Below are 23,871 nucleotides of genomic sequence, written 5' to 3' on the forward strand. Positions count from 1 at the left end.
TTATTTTCTGTGCTGAATGACCATGAACTTAGGAACATTCCTGCTTAGAAGAAACTTCACAGCAGCCTAGTACAACTGTCTTCAAAACCATAAACATATTTAGATACGTTCTATCTGCAACACGTCGCTTGGAAAGAGGTGTGCCCCGGGAAAAGGTTGAGAACTATTGATCTCTTTGCACAAAGTTCAAATTTCATTTCACCAATAATCACCACGAAAATCCTGCTGTCAGTATTCTTGGGATTAGAGATTTTTTTCAGTGAAATAAAAAAAAAAAAAAAAAAACCATATAGCTCAATGTTTAAATGCTGTAGTCTACCCAAAACTGATAAATGTATCTAAAACTAATAACACAAATGTAATATATTGCAGCTTTTTCAGTGTTTTTTCCTTTTAGGGGTGGTTGATACCCTAGAAACGCAGTCTGGATGTGTTTCTGTATGCACGCTTTTGATGCGTTCCGGTGAGTTTTTGATAAGCTCAAGTTAATCCCCCCCCCCCCCTCTTTTTCTTCAACTTAAATAAGGATACATGCGTTGCGGTGCATTTTTTGGTTCTTTTTTATGTGTTTTACTGCGTTTCAGTAAAGTTCAGTGCAGAAAAATGCAGCAGTGCTGATAACAATGCGTATGCACAGCACAGCACTAGATTTCTGTCAGGATCAACTGATATTTTTTTCAACTACTATTTAAAGTGGTAGTAAACTCTTTTTTAATAATTTAACTTACAGGTAAGTGTATAATAAAGTTTACCTGTAGGTAAAATTAATATCTCCTAAACGTGAACCGTTTAGGAGATATTAGCTCTTTCTGATGGCTGGCACATGCTGTGCTGTTCCTTCAGAGCATTGTGCTGTGGCCCAGGGCTCCCACATGCATGCGTGGGAGTGACGTCATTGTGGCTCAGCCAGTCAGCTGGCCAGAGCTCGCAGACCCGGAAGGAAAACCGGGTGAAGATAGAAGCCTTGGGGAGCCATGACAGCGCTATGCTGGAGGGCTTCGTTTCAAGGTAAGTCCTTCATAATGTGCTAGTATGCAATGCATACTAGCACATTATGCCTTTACCTTGCAGGGGATGTTTTTTTCCTTTTTTTGATGCGGTTTACTACCTCTTTAATTGACCAAAATGGAGTAATTAAATTATTTATTTGTATAAGTTGATAATAGAGCGCTGGGAACGTAGGAATAAAGCAGCTAGCATAAAAGGTAACCTTTGGAACCCAAATGAGAACATGTAAAACAAGATATGCAGCGCTAATAAAGTTAATAGGAACAAGTGGAAAATCAGAACATGAATAGCATAATAACATATGTGAAAAAACTCAGTCCATATCGCATGGTGAGATAAAGTGATAGGTGCAATTGTCCAAATAATCCATGGTCAGAGATAATCGTGACTCTTGTGATCTCGCGATTGTACAAATAATGCACTAACCAGATAGCGCAAGAGATGCGCATGGAGCAATTAAGACCCGCTCCTGGTGCTCTGGACTTGTGATATTAGGAGGATGTCATCTGCAGGTTGGCCACCAGATGTCATCAATCCAGGTATATTCGTAAGTCATCCACCAGAAAAATCATCAGCGGGGGAGGGGGTAATCACACATCACTCCAAACCAACAGGAACCTTCAAAAGCGGGCTCCCATGCAATAGATGAGACCCAGAGAAGCTTCTAATAGTGTAGTATATCTTTAATAAGCAAAACTTACAGCACGTACAGTTTAAGGATAAACTTACATCCAGAAAAGAATCTGGCCACCAGGGTGTCAGTCAGGATAGCCTTGTGGTATGAGTACACAGGTCAGGGGCACCTCCCTAACGCGTTTCGTGTAAATAACACTTCCTCAGAGGGAGTGTGCCCATGGTAAATGATTGTGCTTATATAGAATTGTAATTGGCGCGCAATTGTGCATTCCTGCGTCGCCGATTCCGGTTCGCGCATGCGCACTAGTGACTTAGCGGCCATTTTCCCAGTGATTTGAGTACATAGACGGAAAACGGACTTTCGCGCATGCGCAGTGAGCGCTCGCGGCCATTTTCCAAGAGTTCATAACTAGGGAAGGCATTCGCGCCTGTGCAGTGAGCGTTCGCGGTTGCCATTTTGTTGGTGCCACAGTGTACACATACTGAAAAGCCTCCTAAACAGACGCCCAGCATCAGGAGCACCGAGGATTCTCTCTACTCCCTTTACAATAAGCTCACAATACATTTTATTGAGGGTGAGCTTAGGACATTAAAAACATAAAAAATATATAGAAATAAAAGTGTATATAAATTATATAAATACTATAAACATAGACTAATGGAGATTACGAGCAGTGACATCTGGTGGATGGTTAGGGTATTTACTCCAACATGCCACTCAACCTATATCACTACATGATTAATAGGAATAATATTCCGCTGGCATTAATGTGTAATATACATGCAATGAAATGGTCTTCACACCATTGCCAGAAAATATATTCATAATGAAATCAAAAAATGGATTGGATATCCAATCAGAACAATCCATAACAAGTAAATAAGTTAATACTGGTCACTAAAAACAGTACTATGAACCATATAAGATTAGTGTTTCCAAATCTCCCCAAACGAATGGGTGCAGACAGTTAAATATATACATATATGGTAAAACAACCTTATATAAAGCTAAAAAGGTAGGAAACAGTAACCTCTTTAAAATTTGGATAAATAAAAATAAACATAAAAATCGTGAAAGAAAATATATCAAAGACTGGTAGCAATCCAAAAAGCCTGTCCCCTACTACGATAGTTCGCGTATGAATAATCGACTAGTATAGTGATCAAATAAATAAGCCCCCCGTATAGAACACCTTGACAGTAATAAATTAGCTGGTATCGATGAAGCAGTTTACATCTAGCTCTACGTTTAGCCCTTGTGGTGCTTGGGTGTGTAACAAAAAAATCCACTTCGTTTCTAGCATTGAAACGGCTCTTCTCTTATGTGTGCCTCTCCAATTCTTATTAACAAAGTCAATGCCTGTGAATTTCAGTGCGTGTGGATTCCTGTTATGATGTTGGCGAAAGTGCATGGACAGTGAGTGATCCTTAAAACCTTTTTTGATGTTAGATAGGTGCTCATGCAACCTGTCTCTCAATCTCCTCGTCGTTCGTCCTACATATTGCTTACCACAGGTACAACTCAGGAGATATACTACATGGGAACTGTAGCAAGTAATAGTCGATTGTATGTCATAGGATTGGCCAGTTATGTTCGAACTAAAAGTTTTCACAGATCTTTTGTGAATGCCATTAAAAGGTGCATAACATACATTTATTACAAGGAAAAAATCCCTTGGTGTTAAGGAAACCAAATGTAAGAGGCTTAGGAGGGTTGACAATATTAGGAGCTAGCATGTTTCTTAATGTTGGGGCTCTCCGGTAAGTAATTTCCGGTCGATCTGGAAGGGTTTCACCCAATACCGGGTAATTTTTTTAAAGCTCACCCTCAATAAAATGTATTGTGAGCTTATTGTAAAGGGAGTAGAGAGAATCCTCGGTGCTCCTGATGCTGGGCGTCTGTTTAGGAGGCTTTTCAGTATGTGTACACTGTGGCACCAACAAAATGGCAACCGCGAACGCTCACTGCGCATGCGCGAATGCCTTCCCTAGTTATGAACTCTTGGAAAATGGCCGCGAGCGCTCACTGCGCATGCGCGAAAGTCCGTTTTCCGTCTATGTACTCAAATCACTGGGAAAATGGCCGCTAAGTCACTAGTGCGCATGCGCGAACCGGAATCGGCGACGCAGGAATGCACAATTGCGCGCCAATTACAATTCTATATAAGCACAATCATTTACCATGGGCACACTCCCTCTGAGGAAGTGTTATTTACACGAAACGCGTTAGGGAGGTGCCCCTGACCTGTGTACTCATACCACAAGGCTATCCTGACTGACACCCTGGTGGCCAGATTCTTTTCTGGATGTAAGTTTATCCTTAAACTGTACGTGCTGTAAGTTTTGCTTATTAAAAGATATACTACACTATTAGAAGCTTCTCTGGGTCTCATCTATTGCACGGGAGCCCGCTTTTGAAGGTTCCTGTTGGTTTGGAGTGATGTGTGATTACCCCCTCCCCCGCTGATGATTTTTCTGGTGGATGACTTATGAATATACCTGGATTGATGACATCTGGTGGCCAACCTGCAGATGACATCCTCCTAATATCACAAGTCCAGAGCACCAGGAGCGGGTCTTAATTGCTCCATGCGCATCTCTTGCGCTATCTGGTTAGTGCATTATTTGTACAATCACGAGATCACAAGAGTCACGATTATCTCTGACCATGGATTATTTGGACAATTGCACCTATCACTTTATCTCACCATGCGATATGGACTGAGTTCTTTCACATATGTTATTATGCTATTCATGTTCTGATTTTCCACTTGTTCCTATTAACTTTATTAGCACTGCATATCTTGTTTTACATGTTCTCATTTGGGTTCCAAAGGTTACCTTTTATGCTAGCTGCTTTATTCCTACGTTCCCAGCGCTCTATTATCAACTTATACATTTACCTATTACCTCTAATTTGAGCAGCAGGGTTTTTTGGGTAGACGATTTATCATTGTCACTATTACTACTATTGTAATTATCCACCATGGATATATTTGAATATAGATCCAAACGCTCCTTAATCACAGATGATGTTTTTACTTATGGGGAAGAGCCAAATAGTAATCTACATGGCCTTTTCATTCATCTGACTAACCATACCACTTCTGAAATACGCACTTTATGGGACATCTCCTTCTTGGAGAAATATATCAAAGAAGGGAATGGTCCCAAGGTCACTCAGATGGGAAGTACCACCTGAAACCGACGACATTAACAGTGAATCAGAGTGGTATCTCTTTTTTAATAATATGGGCATAGACCTGTTGAAGTTCCTCATTCTCAGGAAAAAAAAAAACTGGCCCATTTAGATAAAGAGATCAACAAGACACGTGAACTATTAGTACCTTACATGGATAATGAGGAGTATAAGTTAGAATCTGAGAAACTGAGATTGCTTCTGGAAAAAACAGACAAAAGAACAAAAAATTAAGAAGAGAAAGAAGTATGTTAGAGACTACTTTGATTATAAAGAAAAATCTGTCTTTAAGTGGGAAGCAAAAAACTATGACTTTGATTCCATGAACAAGCCAGATTCTCAAACCACATTGGCTCATAATAATAACCACACTAGGAATACTTATCAAGGGAAGGGTGTGGTGCACCCAAAAACTCCCAGTAATAGGCATAGAAATTTGTCCCATTACACACCTAGGCATGATTATAACATAGCCACTTATAACAGATTTGAAGCTTTGGATTATGACCAAGATTCACGAATTGGAAATAGGGATATGAGAGCACATCCCCTTAATGACCATTATCATTACTCTAAGGGACCTAATAAGCCCAAACAATATCAATCTAAGGGGGGTCCCCGACCTAAGCCAAATGGTAAGAATAAAGCACAATATAACAATCAAAAAGGGGGGGAATCTTACAACACCGCACGATGAACGGTATGACCAACCCCCTAGGAGGACCCCTTCAAGAAATAGACATAGGGATTCTGAATATCGTACCTATAACGATACATATGCAGACTACCGACATAATCAATTTTCACCTTATCCTTATTATAATCCTGATTACGGAACCCCCACAGGACAATTATACCATAGCCAGCAATTTAGACCTAATGATTATGATGCTCCCAACCATCATCATTTTTTAGGGAAAGGCTCAGGCAGAAAAAGAAGCCTACGACAAGAGGAAAGCGAGGAGGAGTCAGGTCTAATAGACAAAAGAAGAAAAATTTAACTAACACAGGCATTTTTAATCTCAGTGGTCAGACCCTTACGGATAAAGAACTGGAGCTCCTCAATAGAGGTCTTAAATTTGCCCCTCCAGTGAAACTCAATAAATTCAATACATTTATTGATATACAGAAATTCATTCGTAAGTTATCTCTGAAAAGATATTTCCTTAGCAATCCAATAAGCAGAATTCCCCAAAATACAGGCAACACGGGTTTTATAAACACGAATTTAAGAAATGCGTCACTCTTTAATCCACAGGCCCATTCTCACATTAGCATTTTCAAAAATATGGTCATTAAGGACCTAGACAAATTGCAAGTGAGAAAATGGAATAAACCATATGACCGTAAGCAGATTGACACCATGACTAAAGATTTACTTGAAAATAAGAATCTGGTGATCCGACCTGCCGATAAAGGGGGTGGCGTAGTTGTAATGAATAAAGTGGATTATACGTCCCAAGTACAAAATATTCTTGATGATAAAGATACATATATGGAATTACAGAGAAATCCTTTGGTAGCATATAAAAAAAATTGTAAAATCTCTAATTAAAAAAAGGATCGGATCAGGGTATTCTCAATAAAAAAAGAAAGGGATTACCTATGTCCTACGGCCCCTAGGCTTCCCATACTCTACTGTCTACCCAAGATCCATAAAGATCCCATAAACCCCCCGGGTCGCCCGATAGTAAGTGGAATAGGTTCCCTCTGTTCCCGTGTTGGTGAATATTTAGATTTTTTTCTACAACCTCTAGTTTGGAAAACACCATCCTTCCTTAAAGATTCAAAACAGGTACTGATGGATATAAAAGACATCCACATAAGCAGTCACACTCTACTAGTCACAGCGGATGTGTCAGCATTGTATAGTAACATAAAGCATGAGGATGGTTTAAATGCTGCTGAGTTTTATCTTAATGAAGCCACTGAGATCCCACATCCTCAAAAGCGTTACTTGCTAGAACTATTGGAATTTGCAATGCAACAACTACTTCTGGTTTAATGCTAAATATTACCTACAGCGGACAGGAGTTGCCATGGGCGCGAAGTTTGCGCCGAGTCTGGCAAACCTCTTTATGTCAAGATGGGAAGAGGACATAATATATTCTAGAGACTGGCCGCATTTAATTTTTTATCGAAGGTTTATTGATGACATCCTACTTCTCTGGGAGGGTGACATATTTACGTTAAACAACTTTTTTACCACCCTCAACCATAATAACAATAATATTAAACTCACTTTTCAGTATAGCAACAGTGAGATTAATTTTCTGGACTTAACTTTATGCAAGAATGGGGCATGCATTTCCACTAAGACCTTCTTTAAAGTAACAGACAGGAATAGTTATATTCCTAAAGATAGTTGTCACCTCCCGAGATGGCTAGACAATATACCGAGGGGCCAATTTCTCCGTGTTCGGAGGAATTGTACGGAAGCAGATGACTATAGAACACAGGCTAACATACTCAAAGGGAGATTCATTGAGAAAGGCTACGACGAGAATATCTTAGAAAGGGAAGTGGCTAATATCGATAGAACGAATCTCCTGACTTCCAGAAGTAAAGTTCAAAACAGAGAGGAAATGTCCCTTTATTACCAACTTCTCAACACAGCACAAGGAAGTGGCCAATATTATTAAAAAAAATTGGAACATTTTAAAAAATGACCCGGTATTGGGTGAAACCCTTCCAGATCGACCGGAAATTACTTACCGGAGAGCCCCAACATTAAGAAACATGCTAGCTTCTAATATTGTCAACCCCCCTAAGCCTCTTACATTTGGTTTCCTTAACACCAAGGGATTTTTTCCTTGTAATAAATGTAGGTTATGCACCTTTAATGGCATTCACAAAAGATCTGTGAAAACTTTTAGTTCGAACATAACTGGCCAATCCTATGACATACAATCGACTATTACTTGCTACAGTTCCCATGTAGTATATCTCCTGAGTTGTACCTGTGGTAAGCAATATGTAGGACGAACGACGAGGAGATTGAGAGACAGGTTGCGTGAGCACCTATCTAACATCAAAAAAGGTTTTAAGGATCACTCACTGTCCATGCACTTTCGCCAACATCATAACAGGAATCCACACGCACTGAAATTCACAGGCATTGACATTGTTAATAAGAATTGGAGAGGCACACATAAGAGAAGAGCCGTTTCAATGCTAGAAACGAAGTGGATTTTTGTGTTACACACCCAAGCACCACAAGGGCTAAATGTAGAGCTAGATGTAAACTGCTTCATCGATACCAGCTAATTTATTACTGTCAAGGTGTTCTATACGGGGGGCTTATTTATTTGATCACTATACTAGTCGATTATTCATACGCGAACTATCGTAGTAGGGGACAGGCTTTTTGGATTGCTACCAGTCTTTGATATATTTTCTTTCACGATTTTTATGTTTATTTTTATTTATCCAAATTTTAAAGAGGTTACTGTTTCCTACCTTTTTAGGTTTATATAAGGTTGTTTTACCATATATATATATTTAACTGTCTGCACCCATTCGTTTGGGGAGATTTGGAAACACTAATCTTATATGGTTCATAGTACTGTTTTTAGTGACCAGTATTAACTTATTTACTTGTTATGGATTGTTCTGATTGGATATCCAATCCATTTTTTGATTTCATTATGAATATATTTTCTGGCAATGGTGTGAAGACCATTTCATTGCATGTATATTACACATTAATGCCAGCGGAATATTATTCCTATTAATCATGTAGTGATATAGGTTGAGTGGCATGTTAGAGTAAATACCCTAACCATCCACCAGATGTCACTGCTCGTAATCTCCATTAGTCTATGTTTATAGTATTTATATACACTTTTATTTCTATATATTTTTTATGTTTTTAATGTCCTAAGCTCACCCTCAATAAAATGTATTGTGAGCTTATTGTAAAGGGAGTAGAGAGAATCCTCGGTGCTCCTGATGCTGGGCGTCTGTTTAGGAGGCTTTTCAGTATGTGTACACTGTGGCACCAACAAAATGGCAACCGCAAACGCTCACTGCGCATGCGCGAATGCCTTCCCTAGTTATGAACTCTTGGAAAATGGCCGCGAGCGCTCACTGCGCATGCGCGAAAGTCCGTTTTCCGTCTATGTACTCAAATCACTGGGAAAATGGCCGCTAAGTCACTAGTGCGCATGCGCGAACCGGAATCGGCGACGCAGGAATGCACAATTGCGCGCCAATTACAATTCTATATAAGCACAATCATTTACCATGGGCACACTCCCTCTGAGGAAGTGTTATTTACACGAAACGCGTTAGGGAGGTGCCCCTGACCGGTGTACTCATACCACAAGGCTATCCTGACTGACACCCTGGTGGCCAGATTCTTTTCTGGATGTAAGTTTATCCTTAAACTGTACGTGCTGTAAGTTTTGCTTATTAAAAGATATACTACACTATTAGAAGCTTCTCTGGGTCTCATCTATTGCATGGGAGCCCGCTTTTGAAGGTTCCTGTTGGTTTGGAGTGATGTGTGATTACCCCCTCCCCCGCTGATGATTTTTCTGGTGGATGACTTACGAATATACCTGGATTGATGACATCTGGTGGCCAACCTGCAGATGATATCCTCCTAATATCACAAGTCCAGAGCACCAGGAGCGGGTCTTAATTGCTCCATGCGCATCTCTTGCGCTATCTGGTTAGTGCATTATTTGTACAATCACGAGATCACAAGAGTCACGATTATCTCTGACCATGGATTATTTGGACAATTGCACCTATCACTTTATTTCACCATGCGATATGGACTGAGTTCTTTCACATATGGTATTAAGCTATTCATGTTCTGATTTTCCACTTGTTCCTATTAACTTTATTAGCGCTGCATATCTTGTTTTACAAATTATTTATTTGTAATAGTTTTTATACACTTTAAATTTTTGGTTGGATTGGTGATTAAATTCTAATGCTTGGCCCAGTAACTAGATTTCTGCAGCTGGGTTTGTAGCTCTGCCAATCTCGCATGTCCTTTCTCATCACCAGTAAGTGTTTTAGGCAACAAGACTCCAACAACTATTGAAGTATTGGTTTTAAGTACTCTGTACTTTAAACATCTAGACTCCTGCAATCTGTCAATTATGTTTCATCAGCAGGGTTCCCTGTGTTGAGAACATTACTTACAGTGGTCTTCACTAGCAATCACATGGGTTTGTTTACAAACAAACCTGCCAACTCCAAGTGTCAATTAGAATTGCACATACAGAGGTGCAGTCACCACTGAAGTCAGCAGGCTGCAGCTTTCATTGTACAATACAGAGAGTAAATTAAAAACTACCTGACATAGACTTGAAATTCCCTAGCTATTTCTATTTGCTAACATTGTCAAAACAGAACTGTGAATATGTGATATTTCACATATGTATACAGTTAGGTCCTTATATATTTGGACACAGGCACAATTTTAGTTTTTTCAGGTATTGACCAAAACATTCAAGCTATAGTTATATAATGGATATGGGCTGAAAGTACACACTCTCAGGTTTAATTTGAGGGTATGTACATTAAAATTGGAGGAAGGGTTTAGGAATTACAGCTCTTAAGAGTAGCCATCCCCCCTTTTTCAAGGGACCAAAAGTATTTGGACGATTGAATCAAAAGCTGTCACATTTTTCAGTACCAAAAGCAGTAACCCCGAGCCACACTCGGGATTACACTGCAGTGTAACTTACCTTGTCCTGCGATCCCCAGATGTCCCCCCACTGTGTCCTCCAGCCATGTCCTCCAGCCGATGCTGGCATCATTCTTATGGGTCCCCTTCCCTGCGAGCGTCACGACGCAGGGGCGTGGAACCGGCGGGAGATTCAAAAAAGTAAAAACATGACATATACACAATACATTGTAATCTGTTAGGATTACATTACTGTATCAAACCATTGCACTTCAGTTTTGTCCCTTTCTGCCTGGAAACTTGAGAACGTCCATGGCGTCCAAAAAGCATCCCTTTAGGTCAAAAGCGGTTTTAGACCAGCTAAAAAAACAGCAATAGTGAATTAAAATCTATTGCAGAATTGAGCGATAGTGATTCGTGGGGAAATTCGTCATCAGACACTGAAAGTGACAACAGCGACGAGCTTAGTGATGTGCGAACTTGGTGCTCTATTTCAAATTTCAGTGTTTTTGGTTTTATTACATTATTAAATTAAAATTTATTATTATATTATAATTTAGGATTTCGTGTTTCAAACTTTATCATACCCGGGATGTTTACTAGACTCTTGTTTGGATAGATTAAAGTGAGTTTTTCCTAAGAATTACAGGCCTACAATATAAAACAACAAATTTCCATGCAAAACAATGTACCGATTTGACATTCAAAAATATTGACATAATCAGACCGCCAGGAAAGTTAAGAGCAACATTTGAAGACTTCCTTTTTTCCCACAAGTTTTTGCAAAGAAAGAAAATGAAAATTAATTTTTACAAAATGGTCAATTTATTAGGATATTTTTCACACACAGCATAGGCATACTTAGAATTACACTGCAAAACACATTCTGCTACTCCTCCCGAGTATGGGAATACCACATGAGACTTTTTCAGTGTTTGGACTGATTATGTACTGGATATTGTATCTTGTGTATCCCACAAATCAACGACCTGAATCAAAAACATTGTAATGTACTGTAATGGTACAAGTTGTCAGGGAATATAGCTTAGTGTAGCTTCACCTATAGCAGGCCCCGTTCAAGCCAAGCAAACCTAGCCTAATGGTACATGGCTATCCCAAGGAATGCCATGTTCACTTGTCAGAAAGTATAGGCGGCAGAAGAAAGGAAGAACAAAAGAGTTTCTGTGGCTCCAACAGTGCAGTTGTCCGCAGTGGGAAGGTTGGGACTGGTGTCTCACCGGAACATAGTCAGTCAGACTTGCATATGGGTCAGTTCAGGAGAGACATAGTCATTAAACAGAAAAATGCGTCATTCCAGACAGCAGGCAGAAACTTGGTCAATAAACATGCCAGGATCAGTACAGCTGGAAGGCAAAGGCAACACTGCACTGGTGTGGTGGTGATCATGAACACGGTTGCTGGCTGGTCTGGGACTTGTGTAGCATACAAGAAAATCCACCAAACAATGGCTCAGAAAGAAGAAATGTGGGGATATGGACTGGTCTACTCAAAGCCCTGATTTGAATCCTCTTAAAAAAAGGTTGAGGGGGTGGGGGTAAAAAGGGGGCAGCTCATGCAAGGAAACCTACAAAACACTGTGCAACTGAAGGAAATTTTGCATAGAGGAGTAGTCAAGAATTTCACAAAGTTAATAAAAAAAAAACAACTGGTGGCCAGTTGTGGGGAAAGCCTACAATAAGTCAGTTTCTGCTAAAGCCTCTGAGCTCATGGGTGCTCTTATTTTTTCCACAGTACATAATTGCACCTATTTATATTTTGGTTAAATAATGATTGAAAAGGCACATTTTCTTTGGGTTTTTATTCAAGTATAAAATCTTGAATTAAGCTCTAATAGATGACTGTTCAAATATGTTGGAAAAAAAATAATAACCAAACAATTTCTATGGGGTGTACTTACTTTCAATGTTGTCAATAGATGCATGGCATGATCTACAGCAATATTTTTTGCAATAAGTGCAGAATGTACCAAACAAGGTGTGCTTGGGGATAGATTGTTGACAACGTTTCCAACACCAGCAATAAGGTAACTTTCCAGATCACTGGACGATTTTTGGAGAAAATCACATATATTATCCTGTTTCCCCATTCTCTTGTCTTCTCCCCTCTAGAAACCGGCAGACATTCAGCCAGTGTGTATGGCAGCCTGTCCGGCTTCCTTCGCACGGGAATGCTGGAAAACCAGCAGTGGACTATTATCCAATGCATTCTGGTGGGGGGCAGGGGGGTTGCGTCAGGGGGACTGCTGTGTGTACCAGGCTTAACTTTGTCTGCAGTATCAGACAATGCAGCGATAAGCACTAACAGCCTCATTAAGTTAACCAAAGCAAACTATGTTATAAGTCACTTGAAGTACTTTGAACACCACTGTTCTGCAGTTTATTGCAAAGGTAAGGCATGATTCTAGGTGTATATGTTAATGCTTAACTGATTACTGACTGGGTTCTTTGTGTTTATTATACCCTGAATGATTCTAGCCTGCAGACTTTGGCCGTAACTCTTTAAAACCCAACTCCAGTCAAAAATTAAACTTAAATAAGTAGTGCATTGTGCATCAATTATCTTACTCCTCAAATCTTTACGCCAAACAGGTCTTCTCAAGCCATCCTCCAGTGTAATGGATCAAAGCCACAGTTTCCTCTATAAGCAAAGCGAATATCCTGGGGACCAGACATTGTTCTCTGCTTATTATTTTATTGGGCACTGGTCCCCTTCTGCCCCATGAGTTCTCCTTTCTTATGAGCCAGTGAGAGAGAACCTGGCCACTGGAAGTGTTGCCTCCACCAACAGGAACTCTGTACATCAAGCAGACAGTGACGTGGACACCCAACCATAGAACCCCAGGAAGTAAAAAGGGAAGAAGAGAGCAGGATTGTCACATGACCATGGCTTCAGTTAAATAAAATGGCCATTTGGATAACTTTTTTTTTTATATTATCCAATACTTACAGGGGATGGGAGGGAGGATTCTGATAACATCCTGGGGTTAGTCTTATGTTTTTTTGGTTTAACTTGTTTCTTAGATACTACAAAACATTTTGGGCACATTGTAGTATTTTCCCTCTTTCTCCCAAAAAAATAAGGAGCAGATGAAGACAGAGATTCAAGACAAAAATCAGCATTTGGGTTACACTACTGTCAGGTGCTCACAATTAAAATGACAGCAATTTCCAGCTAACAATTGATGTGTTTGGCTCCCATTCCCCACACATTTACCTCCTGGTCTCAACAAGTGCCTATTACACATAAACATGCCAGGGGTGGACTGACAATTCATGGGGCCTCCGGGCAATAGGGGGATCATGGGTCCCCTGTATCCTTGCCCAAACTCAAAAAAGCCTATGAAAAAAAAAATAAATAAATAAATTAATTAATTAAAAAAAAAAAAAAGGTACCAGGGGCATCTCATGGGGACCCCGAGTTTCCAAATGGTCAGTCCGCCCCTGAAACATGCACATTCCCATGCACGCTCTACTAATCGAGCATGATCACATGGAAGTAATTGCATGTATGTGGTGTAAAGTACAATTACCCACTAAATTAGACTTGCCCACCTCACGGAATGTAAATCTGTTTATACCTGTACCTAAATGAATAAAGAGTTTGATATAACACAATACAGGAGGTGATAAGTGAATTCATAAGTCCCAGATCTACTTACCAATAACCTTTTGGGCCAACTGTATAGCTGCATCCACAGCACTCCCCTGCACAACTTCATCAACAATACCCAGATTTAGCGCTTCTGTGGCAGGAATGTGCCTTCCTGGAAAATAATTATAAATCAGACCCAAGGTCAGCGTAAGTAAAACAGGGTCCTGTACCCAACTAATGCTGTCAGTAAAGCTCAACTAAAACATTTTACACAGGTCACATCATTTTTACCAACCCACCGAAATAGCAACTTACTAAAATAATATACTGTATATCTAGCTGCCAAACAATTAGCCAGCTGGAGCTCCTCATGAAAGGAAAAACCCCTGCCAGCCAAAGAAGTGGACATAATGTAACTACTCCCCAAAATGTTTATTCCCATGTTTCTTTTAGTTGTGCTTGTGTATGTGGGTATTGTATATATGGAAAGAGAACTGCATATACTGTATAGCATGCATGCCTGAAATATATTGGGATTAAGCCTTAAACAATAGAAAAAAAAATAATGTTTGCTGAGGAAGTTCAAAACTAGCAGAATTATTACCTCTGGGCTAAAATATAAAGGGATAATAAACCATTGTTTGTTCTTTGAATAACAAAAATTTAATACTTACCTGCTCTATGCAATGGTTTTGCACAGAGCAGCCCCGATCCTCTTCCTCTGGGGTACTCCTGGCTACTCCCCCCCCCCCCCCCAATTCTCAGTGCTCCCATAGCAAGTGGCTTAGTAAGGTGAATACTCATGCAGGCTTGTTCCAGAGTCCCACTGCCTGCATCCATTGACACAGCTTCCCCCCCACTGCCTCATCATAAGATTTGATAGACAGCAGCAAGAGACAATGACTCTTGTTGCTATTAATCTACCCAGTGAGGAGGGAGAGAGTGGAGAGATGCTGCGCTCATGCACAGCTCTGGCATCAGGATCGGGTAAGTATAAAGAGGGGTGGGGTTTCAGAGGATCCTAAAACACAGAAGGTCTTTTACCTTAATGCAGAATATAACTTTAGGACTTTAGAACCTCTCTAACCACTTGCCAACCACGCTATGGCCGAATGACAGCTACAGAGCGGTTGTCCAGCTATGGGAGGGATTCATATGACGTCCTCCCATAACATGCCCCCAGTGGCACACACCTGACGCTCTCTGTGATCGCTGTCTCCTACGAACACAGCTGATCACATGATGAGGTAAAAGGCCAATAACCGCAGCCTTTTACCATGCGATCCGCTGTGTCCAATGACACAGAAGATCACAATGTAAATACAGTTGCTGGTTATCAGAAGCACTTTCCTCACGCTGTCACAGCATGAGGAAAGTGCTGCCGATAACCGGAAAATGACACAAAGGACATCTGCACCGATCATCCATACCCAGCAGTGCAACCCATCAGTGCTGCCCACCACTTGCGCCCATCAGTGCCCAGCAATGTCGCCCATCAGTGCAGCATCATCAGTAGTTCCGCCTCATCAGAGCAGCCTATCAGTGCCCATCAGAGCAGCCTATCCACGCCATCTCATCCATGCTGCTCATCAGTGCAGCCTCATCAATGCACATCAGTGAAGGAGAAAAAAATTACCTGTTTGCAAAATTTTATAATAGAAACAAAGAATAACTTTTTTTTTTTATTTTTTGCTGGTTTTTTGTTTATAGTGCAAACATTAAAACAACCCGTGGCGATTAAATCCCACCAAAAGAAAGCTCTATGTGTGAAAAAAAATGACCGCGCAATTGTCATTCAAAGTGTGACACACTGAAAGCTGAAAATTGGCCTGGGCACGAAGGGGTTAAATGTGCCCGGTAGGCAAGTGGTTAAGCTGGCCATATTAGATTTTCAAACAAATGTTCGTAGGAAAATTTCAGTACATTCAATAGTTTCTTTATCAAATTGTTCGACTGTACAGTTTAGTAGAAAGTAGAGAATTTTACAGATAAAAATTTGTGTGCAGCACTGTGTGAACTATTGCATACCCTCTATCCCCTATATTACACCTTAGTTTCTACTCAAATTAAAAGCTCACACTGACACACTCATATAAAATGTACTATACTTAAAATTAAAAATTATATTACCACACTTTTCTCACAATGCAATATCATTAAAATACAAAATCTATGTACATCATAAATGCAATACCATCAAGTACAACAACCTGTGTGCCTCATATCTCCAGAATCTCATAAAATATAAGAATATACATCAACTGAAAAATACAATATGAAACAAGTCCCATATATTCAATACAGTCCTTCTGGTGTTCCTTCAGTTTGTGTGATAAACCGCAAAAATTGAAATGTATATACAATTCAGTACACTCAGTGCCTTCTCACTTATTAAATTGTGCACCTCCACCAACACATCAGATGTGCTCTCACCTGGAGCTTTTAACATCACATTTAATGTTTGGTCAAATAGCACTTGTGTCAAGGGTAGATCACATCCTCCATGCAAATCCTGCTCCTCCTTACTCCACCGCTCAGCATAGAAAGTACATAGGCAAAGAATAGTGCTTTATCCTTAAAAACACTTTATTCTGGATTGGTAACACGAGAACGCTGATAGATACAAACAGTACTTACTGTTGATTGTTTTGCTGGCTAAATCTGGTGAAATCAAGCACCAGAGATATGTGAGTGGCTAATTGTAAGTTTTTATGTGGGAATGAAGTGTTTTGAAAGATAAAGCACTATTCATTTCCTATTTACTTTCTATGCTGAGCAGTGGAGTAAGGAGGAAATTTTTTTGGCAAGCATGTCACCAGTGACAATACCACCAGAACATATTCCTCCACTTGACAATATTTTCTCCAACACCACCAGATGTTACAGGACGAAAACTTTACAATGTACTCTCAGGAAAATTGAGGGACTTCATCAGTATAAAAAAACAAACAAAATATGCACACTCAGGCTAGGTTTGCACTCATGTGGTGCAGTACATTGCATGTGATTCGCACAGGAACCGCACTCCTGTGCAAATCACATGCGAATTGTGTGCGGTGCGATTTGAGCCATACATTTTGTTAAGTTGCAGGACCCTTTTTTGGGTCTGCACTAGAATCGGATCACATGGGTATTCACACCTATGCTATCCAATTCTGCACATCGCACCGCGTTTTGCGGACCGATTTCAGGGTGTTGTTAACTTAACACACACACCCGCAGCGGTTCACAGGAACGGGGTGCGATTCTGATGTGGTGCGGAATTTGCACAGAAAACGCTGTGAATTCCGCACCGCATCAGTGTGAACCCAGGCTTAAGCACTACAACGTAATCAATATACTGTATGTGTTGTCATATTAAAAAAGTCACCTCGAACAATCACATCTAGAGCAGCAGGAATGCCTATCAGCCTAGGCAGACGCTGAGTTCCTCCGGCTGCTGGTAGAATGCCAATTAGCACTTCAGGAAGACCAACCCGGGACTGTAATCAGAAATGAATAAAAAAAATTTAAGAATAAAATTTACAACTAACTTTTTGCTTCCATTTTCAATAATAACCAAACAGTACACCTATCACATATAAAAAGGGAGCAACCTTGCTTTGGCTGTAGCTTGGGGTAGCCAGCCTTGCTGGGTTTTTTTAGTGCAGGTTGAGAGAGTCTACATATACAGGTTTATAGGTCAATACAGTCCAAAAAATGACAGTTTGATTTAAAAAAAAAAAAAAAAAAAAAAAAAAAAAAAAAAAGAAGAAGTGGTATATGTATAGAAAATTATTACTTGAATTGTAAACTGGTTAGACCTCCCATAATGTTATTCAACTGTATGTATGACTGTAAAGTGCTATAACAATACACATTTACCTGTATGTCTGCCACTCTGTAGTGACATGCCAGGGCTAGCTCAAGCCCTCCACCAAGTGCTATACCTTCAATAGCTGCCACTACAGGCTTCTGGCTAGCTTCAATGGTGCCATTTATGTCTTCTAAAGAGACAGTTTTAATAGCAGAAGTGCCAAACTCCCGTATGTCTGCACCTGGAACCAGAAACAAACCAAACTGTACTGTATGTAAGCAGAAAATCTGTGCAGAGTACCTAGTGTACAACTAGTGACAGTGAGGGGTACACACCTCCAGCAGCCCCTATAAAGCAACAGAAGATCCCTCATCCCACCATTATTATTATACAGTATTTATATAGCGCCAACAGTTCGCTCAGTGCTGTACATTACAATGGGAGACAATACATGAGACAGTACAATAACAATACAGTGCAATACACGAGGGGTTAGATGGCCCTGCTCCTTGGAGCTTACAATCTAGGAGGGAGGGGATAGTGGTACGGGAGGAAAAGCTGTGGGGGATGGAGTGGTAGGAAGAGTGGAGGAGATCGGCAATTAGCAGAGGGCGGGGTAGGCTTCCCTGAAGAGGTGGGTTTTCAGGGTGCGCCTAAAGGAGAGGAGAGAAGGTGAAAGTCTAATGTATTGGGGTAGGGAGTTCCAGAGGATGGGTGATGCCCTTGAGAAGTCCTGGAGGCGGGCATGGGAGGAGGAGACCAGGGAACTAGAGAGAAGGAGGTCTTGTGAGGAGCGGAGAATGCGTTTTTGGTGGTATTTGGATATTAGGTCTGTGATTTAGTTTGGGGCAGAATTATAGACAGCTTTGAACGTCAGTGTTAGCATTTTGAATTTGATCCATTGGGCAATTGGAAGCCAGTGGAGGGATTGGCAGAGGGGGGTGGCGGAAAGGAGCGGTTGGTAAGGTGGAGGAGTCTGACCGCTGTATTCAGGATCGACTGAAGCGGGGATAGCCTGTGGTGAGGCAGGCCAGTGAGGAGGGAGTTGCAGTAATCGAGTTGTGATATGATGAAAGAGTGGATGAGTTGCTTATATGCACACATACATACATACATATACATATATACCAAGCACTGGTAGACTTCATTCTGAACATTTAAATGGATAAGTTCTCATCAAGAATGGTACATTAATGCTGAAGAACTCAATTCACCAGCAGGTAGTACTGCATGTAAACTCTGAAGCCACCCAGTAAAAATTCATGATCTAAGTGAGACGTTATCCCCGATACTACTATAAATTGGAAAACACTGCGGTACTCAAGGGTTCTCACCCCTGCAGGGTGAGGTGCCCCTGGTTAAGTTTGGCCAGAGAAGGCTGATATCCAGTACTCTCTGGATTGCTAAATTGCTATTAGGGACCTGGAATTTCAGAGGTTCAAAGAAACTTGGGTGGGAAGAGCCTCCAAACCCTGACTACCAGAACTTTGGTCCCGAAGGGGAGAAGTCCCAGGTAAGGAAGGCTTGAAGGACAGCAGAGGGAAGCAGCACCTGTTTCAGGGAAGTGAGTGGAGGAGAGGCTCACAAGCTGTGTGGCAAGTGTGAGCTCTCAGACAAGCTGAGACACGGGCTACTAACCCCCATGTGCCCTGCCTGGCACCCTTACTATGAAGGAGCCTAACCCTGTATGGGACCGAAGATTGGCAGTGAGCCTGTGGTTTAGTTTTGTGATACTAGGACTTGGGCTGTCTACTGACTTTGGCTGAAATCAGCGGTCTTTTGCTTATCCGTGATTCAAATAAATGAACCGATTTACTTTTACAAAACTGCCTGACGGTCACTCCAGAGCTACCCCAGATCACACAAGAAGCTGAACTGATCATACCTGCACTGAATTTTCCATTGGACCCGTTCAACACAATGGCCTCCACTGTGGGATCTTTGCTGGCTTTGCCAAATTCTTCAACCAATGCATGGCGGACTGATGAGCTAAAACATAGAAAATACAGGATTTACACAGAAATAAAAAATAATCAAGTCCGACCAATACCAAAATATATATTAGGTTAGCTCTCTAAAAGAAACTGAATAATTGGGTTGCAGTTTCAGACCCTGGAAGAGCCGTTAATTTGCAAGACAGCTCATCTCCTAAGCTATATATCAGGAGTAATTTATCTGTACCCACCCTACTTTACAGCATATGTCAAGAGGTTCCATTCCTTTGATGATGTGCGTGCGCATGTAACGCGTAAGGAGGAGCCCTGGACGTCGTAACGCTACGTCGCCGGAGCCACGTGGAGGCCCGGCAGCCATCTTTAATATCGACAGGGTTAGTTCATACTATACCTGGATGCTATTTTAACTTCTAATCGCGATTTGGATACCTTTGAATGTTTACAATAAAGTTCTTTTTGATAACCTACTACACTATGGGCATCCTTCCCTAAACTCCTGAGAGTAGTACTTATTTTCAGACCCAGGCACCATACCAAGAGGTGGAAGATTCCTGTAAACAGGCAGTTCCACCCAGCCAGTCCCTTTGAGGAAACCTCTGGTTACCTGGATCTTATTCTTCTTCACTGAGTCCTGTCATCACACGGAAGGGAGGATTGCCCAGGCTGACCAGACCTTTGACCAGACCTCTGATGAGGGATTTTATACAACGTCATACCCTTTTTATTTCTGGTGAGTGCACATTTCTATCATTTCCCAAGGAGCACCACCAGTACCTACTAGTTTCTACAGTCACAATTCATAGACTCTATGGACGTTGTTTTGAATTTATTGATTTCTTATATGTTAGCGCTGCACTAATTTATATTAAAGCTGGTAGAGACATCCCCAAAAAGACTTGCAGCTGTAATTGCAGTGAAAGGTGGTTCTACAAAGTATTCACTCAGGGGGGCTGAATACAAATGCACGCCACACTTTTCACATATTTATTTGTAAAATATTTTGAAAACCATTTATCATTTTCATTCCACTTCACAATTATGTGCCACTTTGTGTTGGTCTATCACATAAAATCCCAATAAAATACATTTTGGTTGTAACATGACAAAATGTGGAAAATGTCAAGGGGTATGAATACTTTTTCAAGACACTGTACAAACATAATGCAAAGCAGGAGCACTAACTATTAAACTATTGTGCTAACATTCTTCTGACTTTCTAGATCTTTAAGCTTGTTTGAGATCAGTGACTCTGAATCTATTGAACTAGATCAACAAAAGGCAGTTTATCTTATGACAGGTCTACTTTGAAAAGAATGTACAATATTTTCACTATTTTATAGCTATGCATTTGAAGGAGACCAGTTTAGGCTCTATTCACACCTGTGATGGTACAACAGCTTGCCAATATTTTCACATGTTCATTTGCAGCACACCCATATTATTTCAGTGCAAAAAAGGAATGCAAGCACCATTTTTTAAAATGACGCAGCAACATGTTACCATGCGTTTTGGCACACAATTTTTCTTGCGCTTTAGCAAGGCGAATTGGGATGCTATTAAGAAGAAATGGCACCACAGCACACTTGCAAAAAAAGATGCACAGTTTACTTACCACAACTTTATCTCACAAATGTGAACAGAGACCTAATATAAACAATCTGACCAGTGTGCTTTAATGTAAAATATTATTTTTGTTACTAAGCAGGGAGACTGATTGCAACAAAATGTAAATCAAACACATAAAAATTATGCATTTCTGATAATATTTATATAAATATATATAACTTGGGTCCTATGTTCTAGACTGGTGCCCCCACCCTGTTCCTTACCCACTTGATACAACTTTCTCACCCCTAGGTGGTTCACACCAGACAATACTTCTCAGGGAATAATGATACATGTTTATATCGCCCCCAGCCAAACGGTGGGGAATTCATTTCACGCAAAAGTATTACTGTAATCAACTGTGAACCATATTGATGCACATTGTTTTGTATTGTACTAAAATCTTTCAATAAAAACATTTGAAATAAAAAAAATATGCATTTCATTTAATTCTAAGCACCACACCATATTGCAATGTGCTGCAATGCACCGATATTATGTCCAGCCCTGATGCCCACTGCAAAGTCTATGAAAGGCTAAAATATGCTGATGCAGGAAGTGGGCATACATCCCTGAATACATAGGGGTCCTTGACACAGGTACCACTCAGTACAGTGTCCAGTTGCAGCATATTTCGGGCTGTCACAGAATGGCTGCGGGCAGCAGGACTGGACAGAGCACTTGTGCCTCCTGGACATACAAAAACACCAGGACTGGACCCACAGGGGCTAGATGCTCAGTGTGAATGTGGCCTTAGGTAAGCTAAATACTTTAAGAGCCTGTACAAGCACAGATGAAGAACAAAACCAAGGAAACAGATCCTCAGATCACATAACCCAGAGGTTACAGAAATATGAACTCCCTTTGTCCTTGTATTATACACAAACAAGGCATGCTCCAGTCTGCTTAGTAAATACAGAGTTGTAAGAAGTAGGACTGAGCTTTAAATGTGCATGATCATTCATAATGCCAAAAAATGACTTTGTCAGGAGTTACTATGGAGTGATCAGGGGTTATAAGTGTCATGTACAAATGAAGAAGGTTAGTACAATACACAGACGATAGAAGTGGGCACTATGATTACCTGAGAGCATTGACAGGTGGATGATTGATGGTGATCACGGCAACTGTATTCACGAGCCGTCTTGTGGCTGCCATGTTCACAGTGTTCTATCAAGGAACAAAGTACAGCTAAGTAAAGAGGTGAAAAGGCATTGGAAAACCCGCCCCTCTCCCTCAGCCTATCACAGGACGGCCTTAATGACAGCTGTCCAATCAGAAGCTCAGTGGGTGGGACTAGGTTGGTTAGACAGCACTGCGGGCTCACGTGTGTTGTTTTGTGTTTGTACTGTGTGTGAATTAGACGTGTCTGTAAAATATATTCAAAGCAAACAAAGCCCAAAAAACAAAGATGTAATATATTACAGCTTACCGATCCTTAGATGCATTAGCTGCATTCCTTTTTTTACATCGTTTCCCTTTGTTTCTTCCTCTTTGTGTTTATATGGTGTGTGAATTGTACGTGTCAGAGTATGTGTAAGCTGGGACTTGTAGTTCCACAGGCACTGATCTATTTCTTTAGTAACACAATAGAAGTGTCCGATGAATATTCTCTATGTAACAGTATTACTATGGGGACTTTGTGATATTTTTACATTATACCACGCTTAGTCACTTTGCTTTTCTTTTATGTGTTGTCATGTCAGTTCATTTTGGTCTATTTACTTTATACCACCACCCAGGGGTGGACTGACAACTCATGGGGCCCCCAGGTAATTGGGGATCATGGGGCCCCTTTGTCCTTGCCCACACTCAAAGCACACCCAAAAAAAAGCCTATAAAAAAGGTACCAGGGGCATTTCATGGGGCCCCCTACTGACCCTGGACCCTCGGGCAGTGCCCAGGTGCTCGAATGGTCAGTCCGCCCCTGCTACCACCATATTCTTCCTTCCCTTCCTGTATTCGGGTAAAATCTGAGCTGTGCTAAAAAAAAAAAAACTTGGCAAAATCTATTTAAAGCAAACAAAACCCACAAAACAAAAATGTAATATATTGCAGCTTCCTGATCCTTAGATGTGATTGTAGCCTCCTAGATTGTAAGCTCGAAAGAGCAGGGCCTTCGAACCTGTTGTATATTGTTTTGTTACTGTATTGTCTCATGTACTGTCCCCCACTATATTGTACAGTGCTGAGCAAACTTTTTGGCGCCATATAAACACTGTATAATAATAATATAATAATAATGTGATGGATGCATTCGTTTTCTTTTCTTTTTTTCTTTTTTTTTTTAGTTTTTTCCCCTTATTTCTTCTAGTGATCCTGCCAGTAACACACCTCGTGTCTTATGGACGGAGATTTACTTAAGCTGGTTCACTCAGAATCTCTTGCACCTGTGCATGGTAGGCAATCAGCTTTT

General features: G+C 40.7%; 1 protein-coding gene across 2 annotated transcripts in view; it reads right to left on the reverse strand.

Annotated features, from left to right (window-relative positions):
- The window catches only part of EHHADH (enoyl-CoA hydratase and 3-hydroxyacyl CoA dehydrogenase), a 65,172-nt gene extending 42,514 nt beyond the window's left edge, over window positions 1–22,658 (reverse strand). Inside the window, exons 1-5 of one of the 2 annotated variants that reach the window (XM_089671653.1) lie at window positions 22,540–22,658; window positions 19,781–19,884; window positions 17,964–18,136; window positions 17,470–17,581; window positions 14,167–14,271 (exon numbers count right to left, since the gene is read on the reverse strand). In XM_089671653.1, coding sequence (XP_089527779.1) covers window positions 14,167–14,271; window positions 17,470–17,581; window positions 17,964–18,136; window positions 19,781–19,884; window positions 22,540–22,613 — 568 coding nt within the window. In that variant the 5' untranslated portion in view covers window positions 22,614–22,658. The remainder of the gene's footprint in view (window positions 1–14,166; window positions 14,272–17,469; window positions 17,582–17,963; window positions 18,137–19,780; window positions 19,885–22,539) is intronic. The other variant, XM_089671661.1, reaches the window with a different exon arrangement.
- Between the last annotated feature and the right edge of the window lie 1,213 nt (window positions 22,659–23,871).

The sequence above is a fragment of the Staurois parvus genome, unplaced genomic scaffold (genome assembly GCF_062004578.1).
Source record: "Staurois parvus isolate SC_StPar_1 unplaced genomic scaffold, SC_StPar_1.0 ptg000011l, whole genome shotgun sequence".
In the NCBI taxonomy this organism is placed as follows: Eukaryota; Metazoa; Chordata; class Amphibia; order Anura; family Ranidae; genus Staurois; species Staurois parvus.